The sequence below is a fragment of the Dermacentor andersoni genome, chromosome 1 (assembly GCF_023375885.2).
Source record: "Dermacentor andersoni chromosome 1, qqDerAnde1_hic_scaffold, whole genome shotgun sequence".
Classification (NCBI taxonomy): domain Eukaryota; kingdom Metazoa; phylum Arthropoda; class Arachnida; order Ixodida; family Ixodidae; genus Dermacentor; species Dermacentor andersoni.
This window is the reverse complement of record NC_092814.1, coordinates 2,788,373-2,809,488: the sequence shown is the minus strand read 5'-3', so window position 1 is coordinate 2,809,488 and position 21,116 is coordinate 2,788,373. Positions and strand designations below refer to the sequence as shown.

General features: G+C 47.7%; 1 protein-coding gene across 1 annotated transcript in view; it reads right to left on the bottom strand.

The window, feature by feature from the left end:
- Window positions 1-21,116, bottom strand: part of LOC126545625 (solute carrier family 15 member 1) — an 809,365-nt gene that overhangs the window by 303,731 nt on the left and 484,518 nt on the right. Inside the window, exons 7-9 of the mRNA XM_072286047.1 lie at window positions 2,493-2,583; window positions 179-256; window positions 31-113 (exon numbers count right to left, since the gene is read on the bottom strand). Coding sequence (XP_072142148.1) covers window positions 31-113; window positions 179-256; window positions 2,493-2,583 — 252 coding nt within the window. The remainder of the gene's footprint in view (window positions 1-30; window positions 114-178; window positions 257-2,492; window positions 2,584-21,116) is intronic.

Below are 21,116 nucleotides of genomic sequence, written 5' to 3'. Positions count from 1 at the left end.
CGCAGCAAGGAATGTAGCATGACTCCTCACCCATATGCACTGCAGCACACGGACGACGACGTTTCCAGCCGGAGGCACAATGCGGTACAGAGGCTTTCCGACCATGAAGAGCACTGCGCAAAGGGAGGACGAGATAGTGCCGGCGCGCCACTGCGCATTGTCACACACTCCTACTCACCGAGCGCCAGCACCATCAGCGCCGCCGGCACACCAAAGGCCAGCGGGAAGCAGAACATCTGTCCCAAGCAGCGTTGTACTGCGCGAGGCGGGATTGGGTTTTCTGCAAAGCCCTTTGTGCAAGTCTCATGTGCTACGTCATTGACCGTGAAGATATGGTCAATGCAATACAATCAAGATACCGCAATTTTCTGCAATGCCATAATTTGATAACTAAATGTGAAATTTAGTATCAGTGATATTTATTTCCCATCGATGGGAGTATGCACTATTCACGGAAGTGGCGCGAATAAAAGTGCCGGGACCCTTCATGAAATTCGCCGTAGGCAGTGACAGGGAGTTGTGGCAATTACAAAATGATCAAATCACAATGAGATACACACTTGGCAATGCACCGCTACAATGTACTTCAGACACGTTATGCAGCATAATTATTAACCTGGCCTACACTTGCACGGTCACATAGAGCGCGACATAAAACAGAGAGGCAAATGCATAATCCGCACCGTGCAAGGACAAAGCCATGGTCCACAGATGAGCCGGCGTATGAGTGCCGAATTGAAAAGCTGCGGTGAACGTTTCCACCCTGCAGCAATAGGGAGCTGGGCGAGTTGTGAGGTTCGTTGCGCCGCTTACTCGGTGGTAGCAATAATCCCACAGGCCGGTCGTCCATCCCGTTACGGCACCAATTAACATCGACACCGTTTTTGAGCAAGAAAGCGCCGAGGAAACCTACGACGGTGGCGAGACGGGAAGGTGCGTTCGACGGCTGTGCGATTACGGCTAACACGGCGTCTCCCAAGCCCGAGATGTCACGCACGCTTCAGACGTTTCAAAGAGTGACTTGGAAACATGTGTCCAATCGTGTCCTCACGGTTAGAGCATTGAGATGCTGTGCTGGACCCACCGTCAGTGGCGCAATTATAGCATTGTTCTCGCACTTGACCCGCTTCATGGAAAACTCGAGCTGTGCTTCGTGCGCCTTCACACATTGTGCCCCAAAAATTGCACTTTGACGAATGTATCAAAATGACGCTAGTTTAACACATTTATCAGGCTCATTTACGAGCGTGTACAAGGTGACACGCGTCGCATCTTCCGAGACATCTGCATATGGCATCGCATATTTGGAGCATTAAAGCTCTGTCCAAGGTTTTTTTAATGGGTACGAATGAATCAACCATTGTTACTTGGCGAGTGAGAAATAAATTTCAGCTAGGCCTCTTGAATTTTCCTGTTTCCGAGGTTGTGTGCGTCAAATGTTTCGTATGTTTTTCGTAATGTTGCCTAGGAGCATTCACTATGGTTTATGCACATTGAAGGATGAATGCTTACTTGGTACTAAGATATGTAGAAAGCGTTGCAACCAAGCGAAAGACGAGCACTACGTAAGCAGGCACTCTCTGAGCGTTCTTTTCTTACCATGCAAAATTGACCAAGTAGAACCGTTAGCATGAATAGGAGATGTTCACTTGCCCATTGACGGTCCCACTGAACCATGCAAACACATTGAAGATGAAGCGTGACGTACGTCTTTTGAACCGCCGAAAAAGTGCCTATGAAGTTGTGCTGCTGAACATGAGTTCCATTGTCAGTACCACTTGGCTCGTGTGTTCAGTTATCGGTGTACTCCGCCCACTACAGGTCATCCAGTGGGACGAAGATCAAACATTCGAACCAAGCGTCGCTAGGGCCAGCTTGGACAGTCCTCAATAGAGGAAAACTTGAGTCTGCTGCTAATCACCTAATTATCTCGGTGTGGACTCTGAAGTCTTTTCTGCTATAGACGGCGCTATTAATGATGATAAAATAACAGATTAAATGAATGCATCGAGCTCCCCAGGGCCAATTGGGAATGTTTGTTGTACACAGGAAGTTGTAAAACGCCGTCAAAGAGGGGTTTCACTCAATAATTTTTCCAATTCGTTCATGATCGAAAGCAAAATGGCCACGCCTCACTCTGGCCACGCGTCACTCTTATGGCCATCCCTGTGCCGCTACAAAAGTCCGTGTCCCACCTAGCGGAGCCTTCGCATTCGTTCAATATTGAACCGGGGCTCTCTCTTGAGTGGTAGGAGCCTTGAAAGGGAAGGAGTGCACCGTCTGAAATGTTGCGGGTGCACATCGGTGCATACATTGCAGGTGCGATCGTTAGTGTGTTACATGTGTAGGCTACGTTTGCTTGTTAAACATAACCAAACCTGGTGAGAGACCTTTCAGATCAGCACGAACGGTAAGGAAAACTGTTTTATCGTGTGCTGCTCAATCAGAGCACGGCGCAAGCACATTTCAATATTGCGAACGCTGGCACATACCTCGCAGAATTGGTGTGATGAATGTTGACAGCAGGCTGCCGGCGTTGATTGACAGGTAGAAGAGCGAGAAGAACTGCTCCAGTTGCCTTTCCTGGGGAGTAGATCACATTGACATGTGTTGGTCATTTTTCCGGTGGCCGCTTTTTACCGGTTAAAAATGTTAATCGTTATTGCTAGGTGCACGCAGGACGCACCTGCATGTATCACAACAATCCTGTAGCCGATTCGATCTGTTATCTGTGCTGTCGCAGAACCTTTTGTAATCAGATTGCATGCGTGATGCGAATCGTGCTTTCTACAACTCGTGCGTGAGCTTAGGCTGGAGCCTTCCATGAGTCGAGTGCCGAGGCGTCTGAGCCGCACATCAGTTAGCGACGATTGCCGACAGCGCTCGCGGCTATCATTGTGCGCAGAGTGTCACTGGATTTTTTCTGGGCACAAGTTCGCCCAATAAAAAGTCAGTCGTGACTCACAGATTTACTACTGCGTTCTTCACCGTCAGTATAACGTACCAATATGCAGAGTGGTTGCACGAAATAATCCGTCAAAGACCACTTGATGCGCCTTGGCTGTATGAATCATACGCATCAATGCAGTAGTAAATTTCCCCGCAGTTTAACAGGGCCGGCCGAGCATTTTCAAAGAGGTGACGTCGTGCGAAGCGCACAGATGCACGTTCCACAAGTGCACATTTGTCACGCGGTGGTGGCATAGTGCCTTCGACGTTCTGCTGCTAATCCTGCGAGGATCGAATCCTGGCCGATAAGGGCCCACCTGCAATAACCCAATGTTTCTATCAATTTTGTCTCACTCTCTGCATAACACAGGAAGCATACGCAATTAAGAAGAATCGCCACGGTACGGAAAGCTGGCTCGATCATAGTCAAAAAAAAATATTGGGACAGTTGAGAAAGGAAAATCCGGAGCTCATGTAGACGAAAAAGCAGACGGACGTCGTCACATTTCCTGAAGGGCTGTAACCGCATTCTGAGCAACGCATTCTGTGACCCCCTTTATTTTAGTAATATAGCACATATTCACGCATGGACCTGACGTTTACACCATGTAGATTTTTCATAAACAAGTGGTAAGCGCAGCGAGCGTGGCATTTTTGCAGACGAGTTCCTGGGCTAGGCGAACATACTTTATCGCTAATAGCGTGCCCTTGCGAAGACTATAATTACCTAACATTCATCCATTTACTTTTTTACGAGTGCTTTAGGGGCACTTTATAAATGGCTAATTTGGAGGCAGTCACATCTCAAGGCACATCCGATTTTTCAAAACCTTGAAAATACTGGTAATCGAATTACAAAAGCCACTCGAGGCATCAAGGGCGTCCCGCTGCCGGGCAAAGTTTGAATGATGATGGCATGTGCTGAACCATTTCAGGTAAATAGTGCCGCGACTGGGTGAGGCGCTGTTTGAAACTTGGTGGTCGTCTCATCTGATAGCGGTGCTCGGTGCCGACATTGCACGAATTCACCGTTGATGGTAAGTATCTCGAATTCGGTGACACTTTCAAAATATCAGAAAATGTATGAAACTATGGCTGCCTTTAAATTTGACACTAAAACAACTGCCCCTACGGCACTGATAAAAAACTTCAAGATATTGTTACGGATGAGACGGATTTATTTACAAGATAATCGAGGGCCGTAGAGACGAGATCGCAGGCAGTCGGGCATTTTTCGCTCCCCGCGCGGAGTTCTTCAATCTGCTCTTCTTCGGCACCGCCGCGCAGCGCAACATTTTCCTCCACCACAGACGAAGCTCGTCGAGCGAGTTAGCGAACCACATAATTGGCAGTTCTTGGTTCGAGAACCTTATGGTGGTAGAGTTGCAGGCGGGTCACATGAACCACTTGAGTCTTCCACGACCGGCGATTATTGGCGGTAAACGAGCTCGCGGGATCGAATCCCGGCCACGGCGGCCGCATTTCGATGGGGGAGAAATACGAAAACACACGTGTGCTTAGACTTAGGTGCACGTTAAAGAACCCCAGGTGGTCAAAATTTCTGGAGTCCTCCACTACGGCGTGCCTCATAATCAGAAAGTGGTTTTGGCACGTAAAACCCCATAAAAAATTATTGGCGGTAAGTTTCGTTAAAACTATTTTCTGGGCGAACTGGTGCATGCTTGATTCGAAAATTATAACAGCGCTAACACATGCAACCACAAAGGAACAAGGACGAGACACAAGCGCAGACTCAGCACTTGTCTCTCATCCTTGTTCCTTTGTGTTAGCGCCGTTATAATTTTCAAGGTCAGTTTTGCGATGACGTTAGTTGACGTCGCTTAATCGCCTGTGTATCACGAATGGACCGCTGTGCGTTGAGATCAACTTGCGATAGAAGCCTTTCTTCTGTAGAAGTGTCCACAGTAACACGCGATCGCCAGGAGCGAAAGTGACATGTATATGCCGGGCGTCATAGCGTGCCCTGGTTGAAACTTGCCAAGAGAGCGTTCTTAAGCGAGCTAGCTGACGCGCTTTTTCGGTACGACACAGTGTGTGCGGAATGGATGCGCCTTCGTTCAGTGTCAATGGCAAAATCGTGTCCAAGGACGTTTGGGGACTGCGAGCGTACAACAGATAGAAATGCGCATACCCGGTTACTTCGTGCTTCGCTGTATTGCATGTGTACGTGACAAAGGGCAGCACGGCATGCCAATTCCTGTGATCAGCTGAGACGTACAGTGAGAACATGTTGGTTTATGGTGGATCCACACGACGGACTAAATCCGTCTTTTCCGCGACGTACGGTGCATCACGTGACTACACGTCACGGATTCGTGCCGTCTGCGACCCTCACGGACGCAAAATGCCGAGCTATTTTTCGCATCCGGATTGTGGGGGTCGAATGCTGCCGACTTAGCCTAGCGCGCTCTACAGTCTCGCAACAAGCGCGGCTTTGGGATCTTTCTGAAACAGCTTTATCGCTGTTGACACCATTCGTGCCTGTTTGCGCGCGCGACTCGCACAAGAGCGACTGCGTTGAACTTGATCGACGAGGCAACTTTCTTTTTCTTGCATCTCGTGGAGCAGTTTCCCGCGTTGTGGGACATGACTCTCACTGATTACGCGGACACGAGAGCGAAAGAGACGATTTGGCAGCAACTAAAGAATCTGCTCTCTTGTCACTCGAAGCAGCCTCCGGTATTCCTCAATGTCACTGACCAACAGCTCTGGGTACAAGTGGTTTTACATACCGAGATGCTTTTTGGCGATATAGTCCTTTTGCCAACAAGACCTCTTTCGATGAACCAAGTACTCGTCATGATCCAATTTGGACAAAACAGCCATCGCGGCCAACCGTCGTTTCCTTTCGATCTCCATTCAGAGTGAAAAACACGTATGACAAAGTCTTTATTACACCAATGGCGTCATCTAGAGCGGGTAGAAACAAGCAAACATTTGGAACTTACGACCACTGAGATCTGCCCGGGCCACCTCAACATCTTCGAGGCCATGTTAAGCCAATACAGCCACTCTAAGCCTACACGCCGAAAATCTGAGTATGGATTTCGGAAACGGTGCCCACTCATCACGAATACTTTGCTGTCGAAGCTTCTGGACACAAATGTAAACCAAATGCAAGCCTCAGTTTGAAAGTTACGGGTCACACAGCGGACGACGACGACGACTTGACAGGATCGAGGCGGACGGCAGTCGCTTCGGGCGGTGCCACCATCTTTATTTATCCGGTGCGGTCGTCTGCTCACTCCATCCGTCGTGTGGATGCGCTTAGCAGCCGGACTGGCGGCGGAATAAGCGTCCGCGGAACAGATTTTCGCGGAGCCGTCCATAGTGTGGATCCACCATTATACGATTCGTGCGTTCGGTGTGGCCATTTGTTTGTGGGTGAGGTACGGCCGTGAATGCCGATACGTAGAACCGCCAAAGCGCAGCAGTTCCTCAACAACGTCGGCGGTGAATTGCCGTCCACGGTCACTTATAAGAACATGTGGAGTGCCGTGACGCAGGATGACAAAATGAAGCAGAAAGCACGACACATCGGCGGCGATACCAGAGGTAAGCGCCAGTCTCAGTATAGTGCATCAAGTAGTCGACGCACACAATAATCCAGCGACGGCCGGTAGAGCTCTTAAGAAGGGGGCCGAGCAAATCAATACCAACTTTTTCAAATGGTAAGATAGGGGAATTCACTGGTTGCAAAAAGCATACAGGAGGCGTCGCCGGCTCCTTATGACATTGTCAACCTGGGCAACTTGCAATGTACGGTCTTGTGCTTTTCTATAGCTTCGGCCAATAGAAGCGCTGGCGTCATCGATGAAGCGTGCGAGCAAAAACCAAGGTGACCCGATGTGATGTCATCATGCATGACGCGAAGAATAGCAGTACGCAGGCATTTGGGAACGACCAGGAGCAAGAAAGCGCCTTCGGCAGAGTAATTGTTTTTGTAAAGCAGGCCGTCACACAGCGTGAAGGGCGTTGTCTGACCTGACGTGCGGGCCACCTCTAATAGGGGTATGGGTGTAGGATCACGACGTTGCTCACATTTAAAGGTACTGAGGTCAGGAAACTCGGTAATGCTGGAAAGATAGTCGTCGAAGTCATCATCGTTAGCGGTGGAGTGTGCGACGGGAGACAAGAAAAGCAGTCGGCATCGGTATGACATCGACCGCTCTTGCAGCCAACAGAAAAGGCATATTCTTTAAGGCGCAACCCCCAAAGTGCCAGCCGTCCAGAAGGATCCCGCAGTCCAACAAGCCATCAAAGGGAATGATGATCCGTCATTATCTTGAAATGGCGACCGTACAGATATGGCCGGAACTTCTGGATGGCCAAGACTACTGCCAGGCATCCCAATTCGGTGACAGTGTAATTTCGCTCCGCTCTCGTCAGTGTCCCACTTGCGTATGCAACGACGTGCTGGCGCCCATAATGAAGTTGAACGCGGACGGCGCCGACGCCCACACCGCTAGCGTCAGTGTGTAGCCCAGTCATGGTGTCGGGATCGAGAAATTCTAGCGTGAATCGGGAAGTACACCGGCTGGAGATCAACGGAAGGCACCTAAGCCTAAGGTGGTCCCTTACATCCATAGACTTCCCCACAATCTTAAGAATGTGGCAAGTAGGCAAGCGCAGGCCAGTTTGTTGCTCCGCCCGAAAAGCTGGGAAAGTTGTGTTCACGTATCTGTAACGCCAGAAAACGTCGGTGCCAGAAGAACCACTAACCGCCGTTTTTTAAATGTTCCACTGGAGTGATGTATTGCATTCCCATGTCATGTGTGTTGTTTTACGTCGGCAAAACTGGTATCAATGACGGTTTAGGGAAACACGCTCAAAAACGGGAAAACTAGATGATAAATGCGCACACTTAGTTGCGCACGTTAGCAAGTGCACGGATTGTGTGGCCCGATTGAAAGAGACGTCGATTCTAGGAAAGAGGAGTGACAAGACCGCGCGCATCAGTCTAGAAGCCTACCACATTAGAAAATTAGGTAGTAAGTGCTTTAGCACTCTTTCCCTTGCTCTCTTTGCTGCTGAATTTCATATTCTGGATGCGGCTATCGGGGGGTTCGGATTGAAAAGAAAAAGAAAAAGGAAAATAATTGTTTGCGCTTTGTTGCACTTGCTTGGCTGTATTGCTCTTGCGTCGTTGACACGGTATCACCCTTCGCGTGTTTTCCCCTTCATTTCCCTTGCTTCACTCTGGCATGTATAAGGTGTGCTATCCTTGCCAATAAAAGTGATTGTTAGTCAGCGTTTGTGTGTACGTCTCTCCCTTCTTGTGTTGGTCTGTTTGCACTGTTACCCATGTCTTTCAACATGAACCAACTCGCCCAAATAAGTACTGTATGATGTGCTATGCAGACTTTTACGAAGCGCACTAGATCAATGCGATGTGCTAGTCTTTCATTTAATATGCTAGTCGCTTTTTATTAGCCATGTTAAGAGGATGTTGTGACTGTTTTTGTCAAACCGTAGCAGGTAGGCGTGAAATTGGCTACGCATGCTAATTGCAAAAAAAAAAAACAAAGCAGCAGCACAAAACACAGTGCAAATAAATCGGTGAATAAATAGCCGAAATAGCAGTGAAAACCTTTCGCAACTTGTAATAAATAAATACAATATAATTAAATTACATAACCATCGATCACTAAAACTGTCATACGATCAATGCCCAATTGGTGCTATGAAAAATTATTTGCCCCAAGTCTTTCACAACTTGTGCACTGGATGCTGAGAGCTTCATGTTCTCATATTTGCGCAACAGTGGCAAAAAAATCTAATTAGCGTCACAACTTAGTGACCATTGTCTAAACTGAATTTCTAATTAAAGGAGAAATAGCAAAGTAATTGGTGTGCCCGCGAGGCAACGTTTTGCGCCGAACCAAAATGTCCCTACATTGAAGCGGGCTGTTCAAATGACATCACGCAGCACATCCTGGCGCACGCGGCCAACAAATGAGAAACACTTTTGCAAAGCGCACCGACCGAACGCGAGCAGTTTCCGCAAGATCTCGCGACAGCGGCCTGACGCAAGAGAGCCGGCGTGGCAGCCGATTGAGAGACGCTCATGAACGGCACACAAGCCAGAACAAATTGCGTCGACGGCACCACTCGACACCAAATGCGTCGTCGATTGCGCTGCTGAAAAACCCCAACACCTTGTAATATTCACAAACCAAACGACCATGTGCTGCGAATTTCAAACCGATTTCACGGCCCTTACCGGTTGATACGGCTGCTCCGCAGGTTACTGTCCTCACTGCTGAAAGCAACGTTGTTGAAACACGCCGCATAACTCGCATAACATGAAAATACTACGCCGCCACCATCCATGCGATCACGCTTAATGGAGCCAAAGGCAGCGATGCAAACAAAGCGGCAGCCATGACGTTCATCCCGCTCTTGAAACCGTTTTTGGTGCCTGTATCATGAGGAGTTGACGTCATTTTGTCAGTCCTTGAGCGCTGCATTGCGGATGGCCGATGTGATAGTTGAGTCACTTAACTCCTGCGCAACGCCAGTCGGCCGCTGCCGTGCGGTGCGCCACTGTTGGTCAACCATTCGTGCTTCCTTTGTTCCCGGCCTCTGGTACTCTCGTATCGTATCCCAGTGCACGGAAGAATGTGTTGAAAATTGCGGCCTCTTGTTCATCCGCAATTAAACAGCGCTTACGCAGGAAGGACCGTTGGCGCAGTCGCGGGACCTTACACAACGGAGCACGGTTTGGGTAAGGGCTAGTTCGTACTCTATTGCAAATTTGACTACGGCGTGTAAATAGACAAAGGACCGAAAGAACAACGATGACAAGCGCTGACTTCCAACGGTCTGTCTTGTATAGGGCAGACAGGCAGAAATGTTAGACTGCAAGAAGATAGCAATAAGGTGCGCACAGGGGTTTCTAGACGTCCACTGTGCAGAATGCGGCTCTATTCCGTTCTTTGAAAAGACCAGGCATCCTAATGAAAACACTAGGCCTATCCTTGAAGCGATCGCTGAGGTTAACTAGGCTTTAGTAAGCCACCAATTACTTTAACAGTTAGCTTGCTTTACTTGAGATTGCACGTGCGCTCCTAAAGTAGACGATTATGGTTCGTTTGAATTTTGTACACGTACTCATGCCGGCTTCGTGTTTTGGAGGGGGGCCTTGGTTTCTTGGTTATATAGGCCGCTTATTTAAAATAAAACTTCGGTTGGAAATCAGCCCTTGTCGTCGTCGTTCTTTCTGTTCTTTTGTCTATGTACGCGCAGAAGTCAAATTTATGAAGGAGCGTTTGCCCAGTACGCCTCGAAAGGGTAGTCGGGCGCTTGGCGCATTCGTATGGTTCGTGTTATGCGTAGCACAGGGTGATTAGTGCAGCGACAAAAATAATAAAAGTGTTTTCTTGACATTCGTTGTTCATATCGTAGTGCAGATTTAGAAAAAAAGTTTCACGAAAATTACCCTGAAACGTACGGATGTTGCCAAGGGCTTACGAAACATGCTAGCGCCGGGGATCGCTTGGTCTGAACGGGCGCAAACATTCGAGCAGGGAATGTCACTGCTTTGATCTGCACGTAATTTCTGAAGAAAAAATCGCACATTGATTTGTAGTTTTCACAGCTAACATCTACGCCAGAGGGCACCCTATTTCTCTGTCCGACTAGTGAACAGATGGTTTCATTTTATTCTATTACCTTAAAGGGACACTAAAGCGACTCAACAAATCAGTTAAGACTAACGCAGCATTGTTTGAGAAGCCTGCAGGCAGTCATTTCAAACAACTAGTTTGATTATTAGATGAGAAAATGAAGGTCCAAGTATCAGTACTTGAACTTCGCGCCGTAACCCCAGAGCCGGTACGTCAGCGTGGCGTCAGGGATTCCAAAGTATGTTTTCGTATTTGGCCGTGTTGGCTGAATAAAGGTTCCCGAAACTTGCTACGTTTAATATTTGGTTCCCTTAGAACACAATGTAGTCAATCTGTACAGCTATATATAATTTGTAGGCCCTAGAAGATGCCATCAAAATCCAAGACGTCACAGCCCCCAGGTGCGGGAACTGAAGTAGGCGTTACCACCCGTATTTCGTTCTTGCGCTTTTTCTGGCTTACCAAACGTCTTATCGTTGTAACAGTGGCATTTTTAGTGCTGTAGAACAGTAATTTACTGATCCAGAAGAAATCATTTTTCACTTTATGGTCCCTTTAAGAGGTGACCCCTCTAGGGGGTCACGAGGGTTGCAATGTGGGCTTGTTGGTAATGCACCTTCAAGGTTTGTACCGTAGGGCGATTAATAGACGGGCAAAAGAAGACACACAGGGACACACACCTGTGTGTGTCCCGTCTTTTAATCGCGCTACCGTACACCCCTCTAGGGGGTGTTACATAAGGGTTGGATATGCAGAAAAATAAACTTTTTTTTACAAAGATAACCACATAGTAATTTCTCGACAGGTAGTCTGTTACATTTTGAAGCAATATTGTCAGGCAGGTGATAGCGGCAACGCTGCGGGAAAGGTCATTCCAATCGGATGCTGTGCGTGGAATGAAGGAGTAGTCCAGCTCCGTGGCCGGACGTCTTGAAGGCCGGTACGATAAGATGTGCGGGCTGGTGGAATGATAAAGCTTGGACGGTCACGGGTGCTGTGATAAAACTTATGGAACAGGGCCAGAGATTCGATGCGGCGACCAAGTGCGGGAGACAACAAAAATGATTCTGCTTTTAAGGATGATACACTGGTATGATAGCAATAGGACGAATGAATGAATCAGGCTGCTCGATTCTGCACTGCCTCAAGTGCAGGCACACCTGATGCAGACCCCAGTTGGCTGCGGCGTACTCAAGCCTGATAATGGATTTGTAAGTCAGCAACTTTCAGTGCTCAGGCGCGTGACTCGTGTAAATGACGTTTTAGAAAGCCAACTGTTCTGTTAGCAGACGCTATGTTAGTAATATGCGGGCACCATGTTAGATCATATGGCAATTTTACTCCTAAGTGATTATATGTTTCGACACTTTACACTGTAACGTTACCGACTGCGTAAGGAAAAGATAAGGAATTACGACGACGTGAGAAAGATACTGATTTACATTTAGTGGGGTTAAGTGTGATGAGCCACTGGTCACACCATACTTAATACAGTTACAATCATTTTGAAGAGCTTGCTGCTCAGAAGGGTTAGTGATGGAATGATAAATGCCGCAGCCATCGGCAAACATACGAATCTGACCTGTCACGCGTAAAGGCAAGTCATTTAGGTATATTAGGAACAACAGGCGCTCAAGTATCGACCCTTGGAGAACACCAGACGTTGCTGGGAGATGGTTAGAAATGTGTTCATTAACAAAGACGGATTGGGAACAATTGATCAGAAAAGCTTCAATCCAGTTAAGAACATGAGGGTGGATACGTAGACCAGAAAGTTTAATTAGTAGAAGTTCATGAGACACTTTATCGAAAGCCTTTGAGAAATCTATGAAGATGGCATCAGTTTTTGATTATGGTCCAAATTGAAATGCAAGTCATGAAGAAAGTTAGCTAGCTGAGTTTCACAGGATAAACCTTTGCGAAAACCGTGCTGTGAGGAACTAAAGAAACTAAAGGTTAGATCAACCGGCGACCACGTGGACCACACGTGACGTGTGGTACACCTACCGTGGCAGCCAAGAAAACGACATCACCCCCTTTGGACTGTCGCACATGCATTCGGCACCCGCAGCGGAGCTGACAGTTGAACGGCAGCAAAATACGTTTTTCGCGGACGTTAAAGGTAGGAACTACGACCTCAAACCAGCGCCTATGACGACAAACGCTCGAGCGGACAGGAGAACAATTAGGTCAACTGGCGACCACGTGGACCCTCACGTGACGTGTGGTACACCTATCGTGGCGGCCTAGAAAAGGACATCGCCCCCTTTCGACTGGCGCACATGCACTCGGCAGCCGCAGCGGCGCTGACAGTTGATCGGCTGCAAAATATGTTTTTCACGGACGTTACAGGTAGGAAATGTGGCCTCAAATCAGCGCCTACGATGACGAACGCTCCAGCGGACAGGAGAACTATAAGACCAACCAGCGACCACGTGGATCATCACGTGTGGTACACCTACCGTGGCGAAAAACAAACGGACATCGCACCCTTTGGATGGTCGCACACGCACTCGGCAGCCGCAGTGGAGCTGGCAGTTGAACGGCAGCAAAATATGTTTTTCGCAGACGCTACAGGCAGGAACTGTGGCCTCATATCAGCGCCCATGACGACGTACGCTCACGCGGACAGGAGAACGATAAGATCAAGCGGCGACCACTTGGACCATCACGTCTGTTACACCTACCGTAGCGGCCTTGAAAAGGACATCGCCCCCATTGGACAGTCGCACACGCACTCGGAAGCCGCAGCGGAGCTGACAGTTGGTCGGCAGCAAAATATGTTTTTCACGGACGTTACAGGTAGAAAACATGGCCTCAAATTAGCGCCTATGATGACGAAAGCTGAAGCGGACAGGAGAACGATTCGATGAACCGGCGACCACGAGGACCATCACGTGTGGTACACCTACCGTGGCGGCCTAGAAAAGGACATCGCCCCCTTTGGACTGTCGCACATGCACTCGGCAGCCGCAGCGGAGCTGAGAGCTGATCGGCAGCAAAATATGTTTTTCACGGACGTTACAGGTAGGAACTGTGGCCTGAAACCAGCGGCTATGACGACGAACGCTCGACCGGACAGGAGAACGATTAGGTCAACCGGCGACCACGTGGACCATCACGTGTGTTACACCTAGAGTGGCGGCCTAGAAAAGGACATCGCCACCTTTGGACTGTCGCCCATGCAATCGGCAGCCGCAGCGTAGCTGAGAGTTGATCGGCAGCAAAATGTTTTTCACGGAAGTTACAGGTAGGAACTGTGGCCTCAAACCAGCGCCTATAACGACGAACGCTCGAGCGGACAAGAGAACGATTAGGTCAACCGGCGACCACGTGGACCATCACGTGTGTTAAACCTACCGTGCCGGCCTAGAAAAGGACATCGTCCCCCCCTTTGGACTGTCGCACACGCACTCGGCAGCCGCAGTGGAGCTGACAGTTGATCTGCAGCAAAATATGTTTTTCACGCTCGTTACAGATAAGAATTGTGGCCTCAAATCAGCGCCTATGATGACGAACGCCAAGCGGATAGGAGAACAATTAGGTCAACCGGCGACCACGTGCACCATCACGTGTGGTACACCTACAGTGGCGGCCTAGAAAAAGACATCACCCGCTTTGTACTGTCGCACATGCACTCGGCAGCCGCAGTGGAGCTGACAGTCGAACGGCAGCAAAATATGTTTTTCACGGACGCTACAGGTAGGAACTGTGGCCTGAAACCAGCGCCTATGACGACGAACGCTCGACCAGCCAGGAGAACGATTAGGACAACCGGCGACCACGTGGACCATCATTCATTCATTTTCATTTCATTTCAAAGTACCTTACAGGCCCCAAGGGGAGCATTGAGTAAGGGGGGCGTAATTGAACAAATGACAAGAGAAAACAGATATATGAGCGCAAAAAAATGTGAGAGCTAAAAATGTTTGTAATGATCACATGCTTCCAAAAGAGTGTTAAAAAAACGCTAAATCAATACAAAGAGTTATCGGGAAAGGAATGAAAAGTACATTTCACCCTAACATAAAAGGCGATGTAACACTTGCGAAAAATAACGTACATAGCGCGAGTACATAAAGCAAACAAAATTGAAACCACAATAACAAGAAAAAGAAAGTCACGTATTATATGACATGACATATGTACAGATGAAGATATTTGTTATGATGAAGACTGTAGGTTCAGTAGTTGTCTAAATTTATCATTGCTCATTTGAGCGACAGTGCTATTAGGAAGCGAATTCCATAACCGAATCGCTCGTGGTAAAGCCGAGAAGTTAAATGCGTTAGTGTTGCCATAAATGCGAGTGAGACTTAAATCATTATAAAGTCGTCGTGATGTGCAAGACGCGCGTTCCAGTGGCAAGTTTGGTGGCTTGATTTGGTGAACATATCTATGGAGCAAGGACAGGTGTGCTATGTCACGTCGGCTACTCAGTGATTGAAGGGAAAGGTCGAGTTTTATTTGAGTTATGCTTGACTGGTAGCTGTAATTTCGGGAAATAAATCGACTAGCTCGGTTTTGGATGGCTTCTATCATGTGGATTAGGTATTCATGGTAGGGAGACCATATAGGGGACGCGAACTCGAGCTGAGGGCGTACAAATGATACGAATGCTAATTTACGGATGTTAGACGGGCTATTACGCAAGTTGCGGCGAATATACCAAAGAGATTTGGAAGCGTTTGCGCATATGGTTGCAATGTGAAAGGCCCAGGAAAGGCTCGGTGTAAGATTTACGCCTAGATATTTATATGCTGATGCCTGAGATATTATATTTGAGTTCATATAATAGGAAAACCTATGAGTTGATGTTTTTCGCGTGAATGTCATTAGTTGGCATTTAGATGAGTTAAGTTTCATTTGCCAGTCTTCACACCATTTGGTAACGAGATGAAGGTCCTCTTGAAGAATGTGATGGTCATCAAGGCTGCGAATTGGTCGATATAATATACAATCATCGGCGAAAACATGCATGCAGGATGAGATGTTATTGGGCAGATCATTGATGTAAATAAGAAAAAGCAAGGGTCCTAGTACGCTACCCTGCGGTACACCGGAACTGACATATGCAAGGGGTGACGTAAAATTATTAACGACTGTAAATTGCTGACGATTTGTTAGGAAGTTACGAATCCAGGAGAGCGTTAAGCAGTCTAATTTGAGAACGGATAACTTGGAAATTAAACGGCAGTGAGCCACACGGTCGAAGGCTTTGGAGAAGTCGAGAAAAAAGCAATCTGTTTGAAGATTATGGTCCATGTTAAAATGCAAGTCTGTAGTGAATTCTAGTAACTGTGTCTCACATGACAAACCTTTCCTAAACCCATGTTGGTTAATAAAGAAAAAATTATTTGATTCCAAATGATGATATATGTGAGATGCAATGATATGTTCAAGCATTTTGCAGCAAATACTTGTCAATGATATCGGCCGATAGTTTTCTGGGGAATTCTTGCTACCATTTTTGTGGACTGGTATCACTTTTGCAATTTTCCAGTCTAAGGGAAGCTGGCCTGATGACAACGACTGGCGGAAAATATTGCATAAAAATTTGCTAGATAACGTGACTGTATTCTTTAAAATTTTTGAGTTAATATTATCGACACCCGAAGAAGTAGTCAACTTAAGGTTATTTATGAGACCTGTGATACCATCCTCTGTTATACCGATGGATTGCATGTACTGGTAATCTAGATCAGTGACTTCCGGCAGATTAGAATGGTCTTCTACTGTAAATATGGATGAAAAAAATTCATTAAAGACGACTGGGCATTCCTTGTCACTGATTGGAGCTTGATTCCCATCACTTAGTGAAATGTGATGTGAGCCACTATTGGGTGAAATCACCTGCCAGAATTTTCGGGGGTTGTTTTTAAGTAGTGAAGGTAGATCTTGAGAGAAGTATTTTTCTTTAGCCTCTTTTAAAGATGAACAGTAAACTTTCAAAAATGAGCTATATTTATCCCATACCACGGGTGAGTTTGTACGCTTTGCAGTTGCGTATAGCCTTTTCTTCGTGTTTCTTAGCCGTCGAAGGTGCTTGGTGAACCAAGGGTTCTGTCTATCACCTGTTATTCTTATTTGGGGGATATACGTTTCCACTAAAGCACACAGCTTTTCTTTAAACAGAAGCCAGTTTTCGTTGACTGACCGAGCAGAAAACGAAGCTAAAAAGGTGCCAGAAAGAAAAGTATCAAGTTCTTTCTTAATATTGCCATAGTCTCCCCTGTTGTAATCACGGATGGTTTTGTTTGAGACGCCTGTATATTTCAAGGGAATGTTAAAGGTAAGTTGTAGTAGCTTGTGATCACTGAAACCGTCTAAGCAAACAACTTCACCAATTGTTTCAGGGGTGTTAGTGAAAACTAAATCTAGAATGTTAGTGCCACGGGTGGGCTGGGTAATTATTTGGAATAAATTGAAATCTAACATTAAAGAAATGAACTCCATTGATGTATGACAAGAGGATGATAGGTTATTCCAGTCGATCAATGGAAAATTAAAGTCGCCAAAAACATAGACGATATCAGCCTGACAGAGCTCAAGGGCTTTAGAAATACTATTGCGCAGTTCGACAAGAAAGTACTGGTTTGCATCGGGAGGACGATAACAACATCCTATCAGTAGCTTGTTTCTGTAGGTTTGACATTCAGCCGATACTATCTCAATACTGGAATCTACATTAATACCTTGTGAGGTAACTGTTCTTTTGATACCAAGGAGTACGCCACCACCTCTCTTTTCGGTCCGATCACACCTTAAAATGTTATATGTGCTATCATGTGGAAATATTTCATTATCTGTTATTTCAGAGTGTAGCCATGTTTCAGTAAGAACAAGAATATCTGAACTGCAGTCATCAAGAAATGAGGCAATATCGTCGCGTTTAGGCAACAGACTACGGATATTTGTGAAACATATTGATAATGATGGGGCGATGACAGGTGGCTTTGACTTCCTGCACTTCACATCATGCAGTGTGGTTTGCTGCTATTTAACACAAGGAACAACTGTATTCCGAGTGCTATCAAACATATAAATGGCGTCCCCAATTCGTAGTCGATCGGTTGACAACGTAAATGGCTTTGCTTCAGTTTTCGCAAAAGCAATTAGCTGCTTTCTTGCCTGCCGGGTAGCTGGCGAAAAATCCTCGCGTATTGAAAAAACAGACCCTTTCAGTTTGCGTGCAGAAGACAAGATACGGCCTTTGTCTTTGAAAAACGTCATTTTCGCAATAATAGGCCTCACCCTGCCTTCCGCAAACTTCCCTAATCGGTGCACCCTCTCAAACTGCGCAGTCGTGAATTCCGTACCCAATTTTTCGGAGCAAAATTGTATCACTTTTTTTTTGGAAGCTGCCCAGTTTTCCTTAGCCTCATCTGCTATTCCAAAGAAGAGCAGGTTGGATCGTCGCATACGGTTTTCCGCATTTTCACATCTAGAAGATATTTTATACAGCTGATTGGAAACGTCACGCAATGTTTCCAAACACGTTCCAGAATCCCCAGCTGGCTGAGATGGCACAGATGATTCCAACGCTACTAGCTTCGTATTTAGCACTTTGATTTCGTTTACGGCGGCAGCGCGTTCCTCGTTCGCTCGTATCAAGTCACTGCGCAAAGCCTTCTCATTTTCTGCATGTTTGCGTGCAGTTTCCAAAGCAGCTGCCTGTCCCTTTTGGAAATTTTTACAATCGGCTTGCATAGCAGCCACGGCGTCTTCAAGCTTATTTATTCGTTCCAAGGCAGCAGCGAAGGCGTCTGCCTCAACCTTCGACATTGGGCCGGGATGCAGCTCGACGTCACCCGCGAGGACAAGTAACAGCTCAAACAAAGTAAAGTACATTTTTGCAAACAAAGTAACCAACCGCTTAAACGTCACTCCACTCTGTCGAGCATGACATCGCTATGATACAATAATCGCTAGATTTAACCGACGCAGCACCCGCCAGGTAACTAAACTGCAACAATGGCATTGGTGAGGAAGGCATACTTGAAGCGATGTCGTGCCCGAAGCGGACGGTGGCTGGCTGGCTTTTAAATCCCCCGTTGGCTGTGACGACTGTAGTATCAGTTCCAGGTTGCCAGACGAGTAGTCGAGCACGATCCATATTAGGCCTTGCGTGCGCAGGCAGATCACAGGTTGGGAGCGGTCCAGTTTCGCCTTGTTGGTTGGCTCCGAAGATGATGTAGCAATAGGCCCATGTCGTGGCAATCTGCAACAATGGCATTGGTGAGGAAGGCATACTTGAAGCGATGTCGTGCCCGAAGCGGACAGTGGCTGGCTGGCTTTTAAATCCCCCGTTGGCTGTGACGACTGTAGTATCAGTTCCAGGTTGCCAGACGAGTAGTCGAGCACGATCCATATTAGGCCTTGCGTGCGCAGGCAGATCACAGGTTGGGAGCGGTCCAGTTTCGCCTTGTTGGTTGGCTCCGAAGATGATGTAGCAATAGGCCCATGTCGTGGCAATCTGCAACAATGGCATTGGTGAGGAAGGCATACTTGAAGCGATGTCGTGCCCGAAGCGGACAGTGGCTGGCTGGCTTTTAAATCCCCCGTTGGCTGTGACGACTGTAGTATCAGTTCCAGGTTGCCAGACGAGTAGTCGAGCACGATCCATATTAGGCCTTGCGTGCGCAGGCAGATCACAGGTTGGGAGCGGTCCAGTTTCGCCTTGTTGGTTGGCTCCGAAGATGATGTAGCAATAGGCCCATGTCGTGGCAATCTGCAACAATGGTATTGGTGAGGAAGGCATACTTGAAGCGATGTCGTGTCACGTGTGGTACACCTACCGTGGCGGCCTAGAAAAGGACATCGCCCCATTTGGACTGTCGCACACGCACTCGGCAGCCGCAGTGGAGCTGACAATTGAACGGCAGCAAAATATGTTTTTCACGGACGTTACAGGTAGGAACTGGGGCCTCAAACCAGCGCCTATGACGACGAACGCTCGAGCGGACAAGAGAACGATTAGGTCAACCGGCGACCACGCGGACCATCACGTGTGTTAAACCTACCGTGCCGGCCTAGAAAAGGACATCGTCCCCCCTTTGGACTGTCGCACATGCACTCGACAGCCGCAGTGGAGCTGACAGTTGAACGGCAGCAAAATATGTTTTTCACGGACGTTACAAGTTGGAACTGTGGCCTCAAACCAGCGCCTATGACGACGAACGCTCGAGCGGACCGGACATTCATTAGATCAATCGGCGACACCTGGAAAATCACGTATGGTACACCTACAGTGGCGGCCTAGAAAAGGACATTGCCCCCTTTGGACTGTCGCACACACACTCGGCAGCCGCAGTGGAGCTGACAGTTTGACGGCAGCAAAATATGTTTTTCACGGACGTTACAAGTTGGAACTGTGGCCTCAAACCAGCGCCTGTGACGATGCACGCTCGAGCGGACAGGACATTGATTAGATCAATCGGCGACCACGAGGACGATCACGTGTGGTACACCTACCGTGGCGGCCTACACAAGGACATCGCCCCTTTGGACAGTCGCACACGCACTCGGCAGCCGCAACGGAGCTGACAGTTGATCTGCAGCAAAATATGTTTTTCACGCTCGTTACAGGTAAGAATTGTGGCCTCAAATCAGCGCCTATGATGACGAACGCCTAAGCGGACAGAAGAACGATTAGATCAACCAGCGACCACGAGGAGCATCACGTGTGGTACACGTACTGTGGCGAACAAGAAACGGACATCGCACCCTTTGGACGGTCGCACACGCACTCGGCGGCCGCAGCGGAGCCGACAGTTGATCGGCTGCAAAATATGTTTTTCACGGACGTTACAGGTAGGAATTGTGGCCTCAACCCAGCCCCTATGGCAACGAACGCTCGAGCGGACAGGAGAACGATTACATCAACGGGCGACCGCGTGGACCATCAAGTGTGTTACATCTACCGTGGCGGCCTAGAAAAGGACATAGTAAAGTCGGACGATGATCGGCAGTTGAGCAAACGCAGGCAGGAAGCGATGAGGTCAGATGTACAAGAAATATTTATAGTTGAACTTTTCTATATGCATGGCAGGTAAAACAAATACATTACAAACTTGAACAATTGAGGAACAAAGTCTCAGTCTTCGACCTTCTCAATGACTGTTAGAGCCCAGACTCGTTTTAACGTACATAGTACGGAGCCTCACTGATCTATCAGCAATCCTGATTTCAGCCAAGTCTGAGGGACAGCATGTCGTCCCGATTTTTATAGCCCAAATATACAAAGAAAAAAAGGCGGTAGGGCCGTTGGCCTGTCCCACAGGTTCAGTTGCCAATCAAAGTCAACCGTTTGTTAAGCCACAACCCACAGGGATGGGCTTACTCTTAAAAATAAACATATTGGAAAACAAAGCTCTTTTCCTTCCTCCCCAAAACTCCGTTGCCCTCTCGTTTCTACGTAGTTAGTGACGGGCTCAGCAAAACACGCCAGGCCCGAACAAGTTATCGCTAGACCGCCTCAAATCCCAACGACGTCTAGGCCGCAAATGTCTCGGAAGC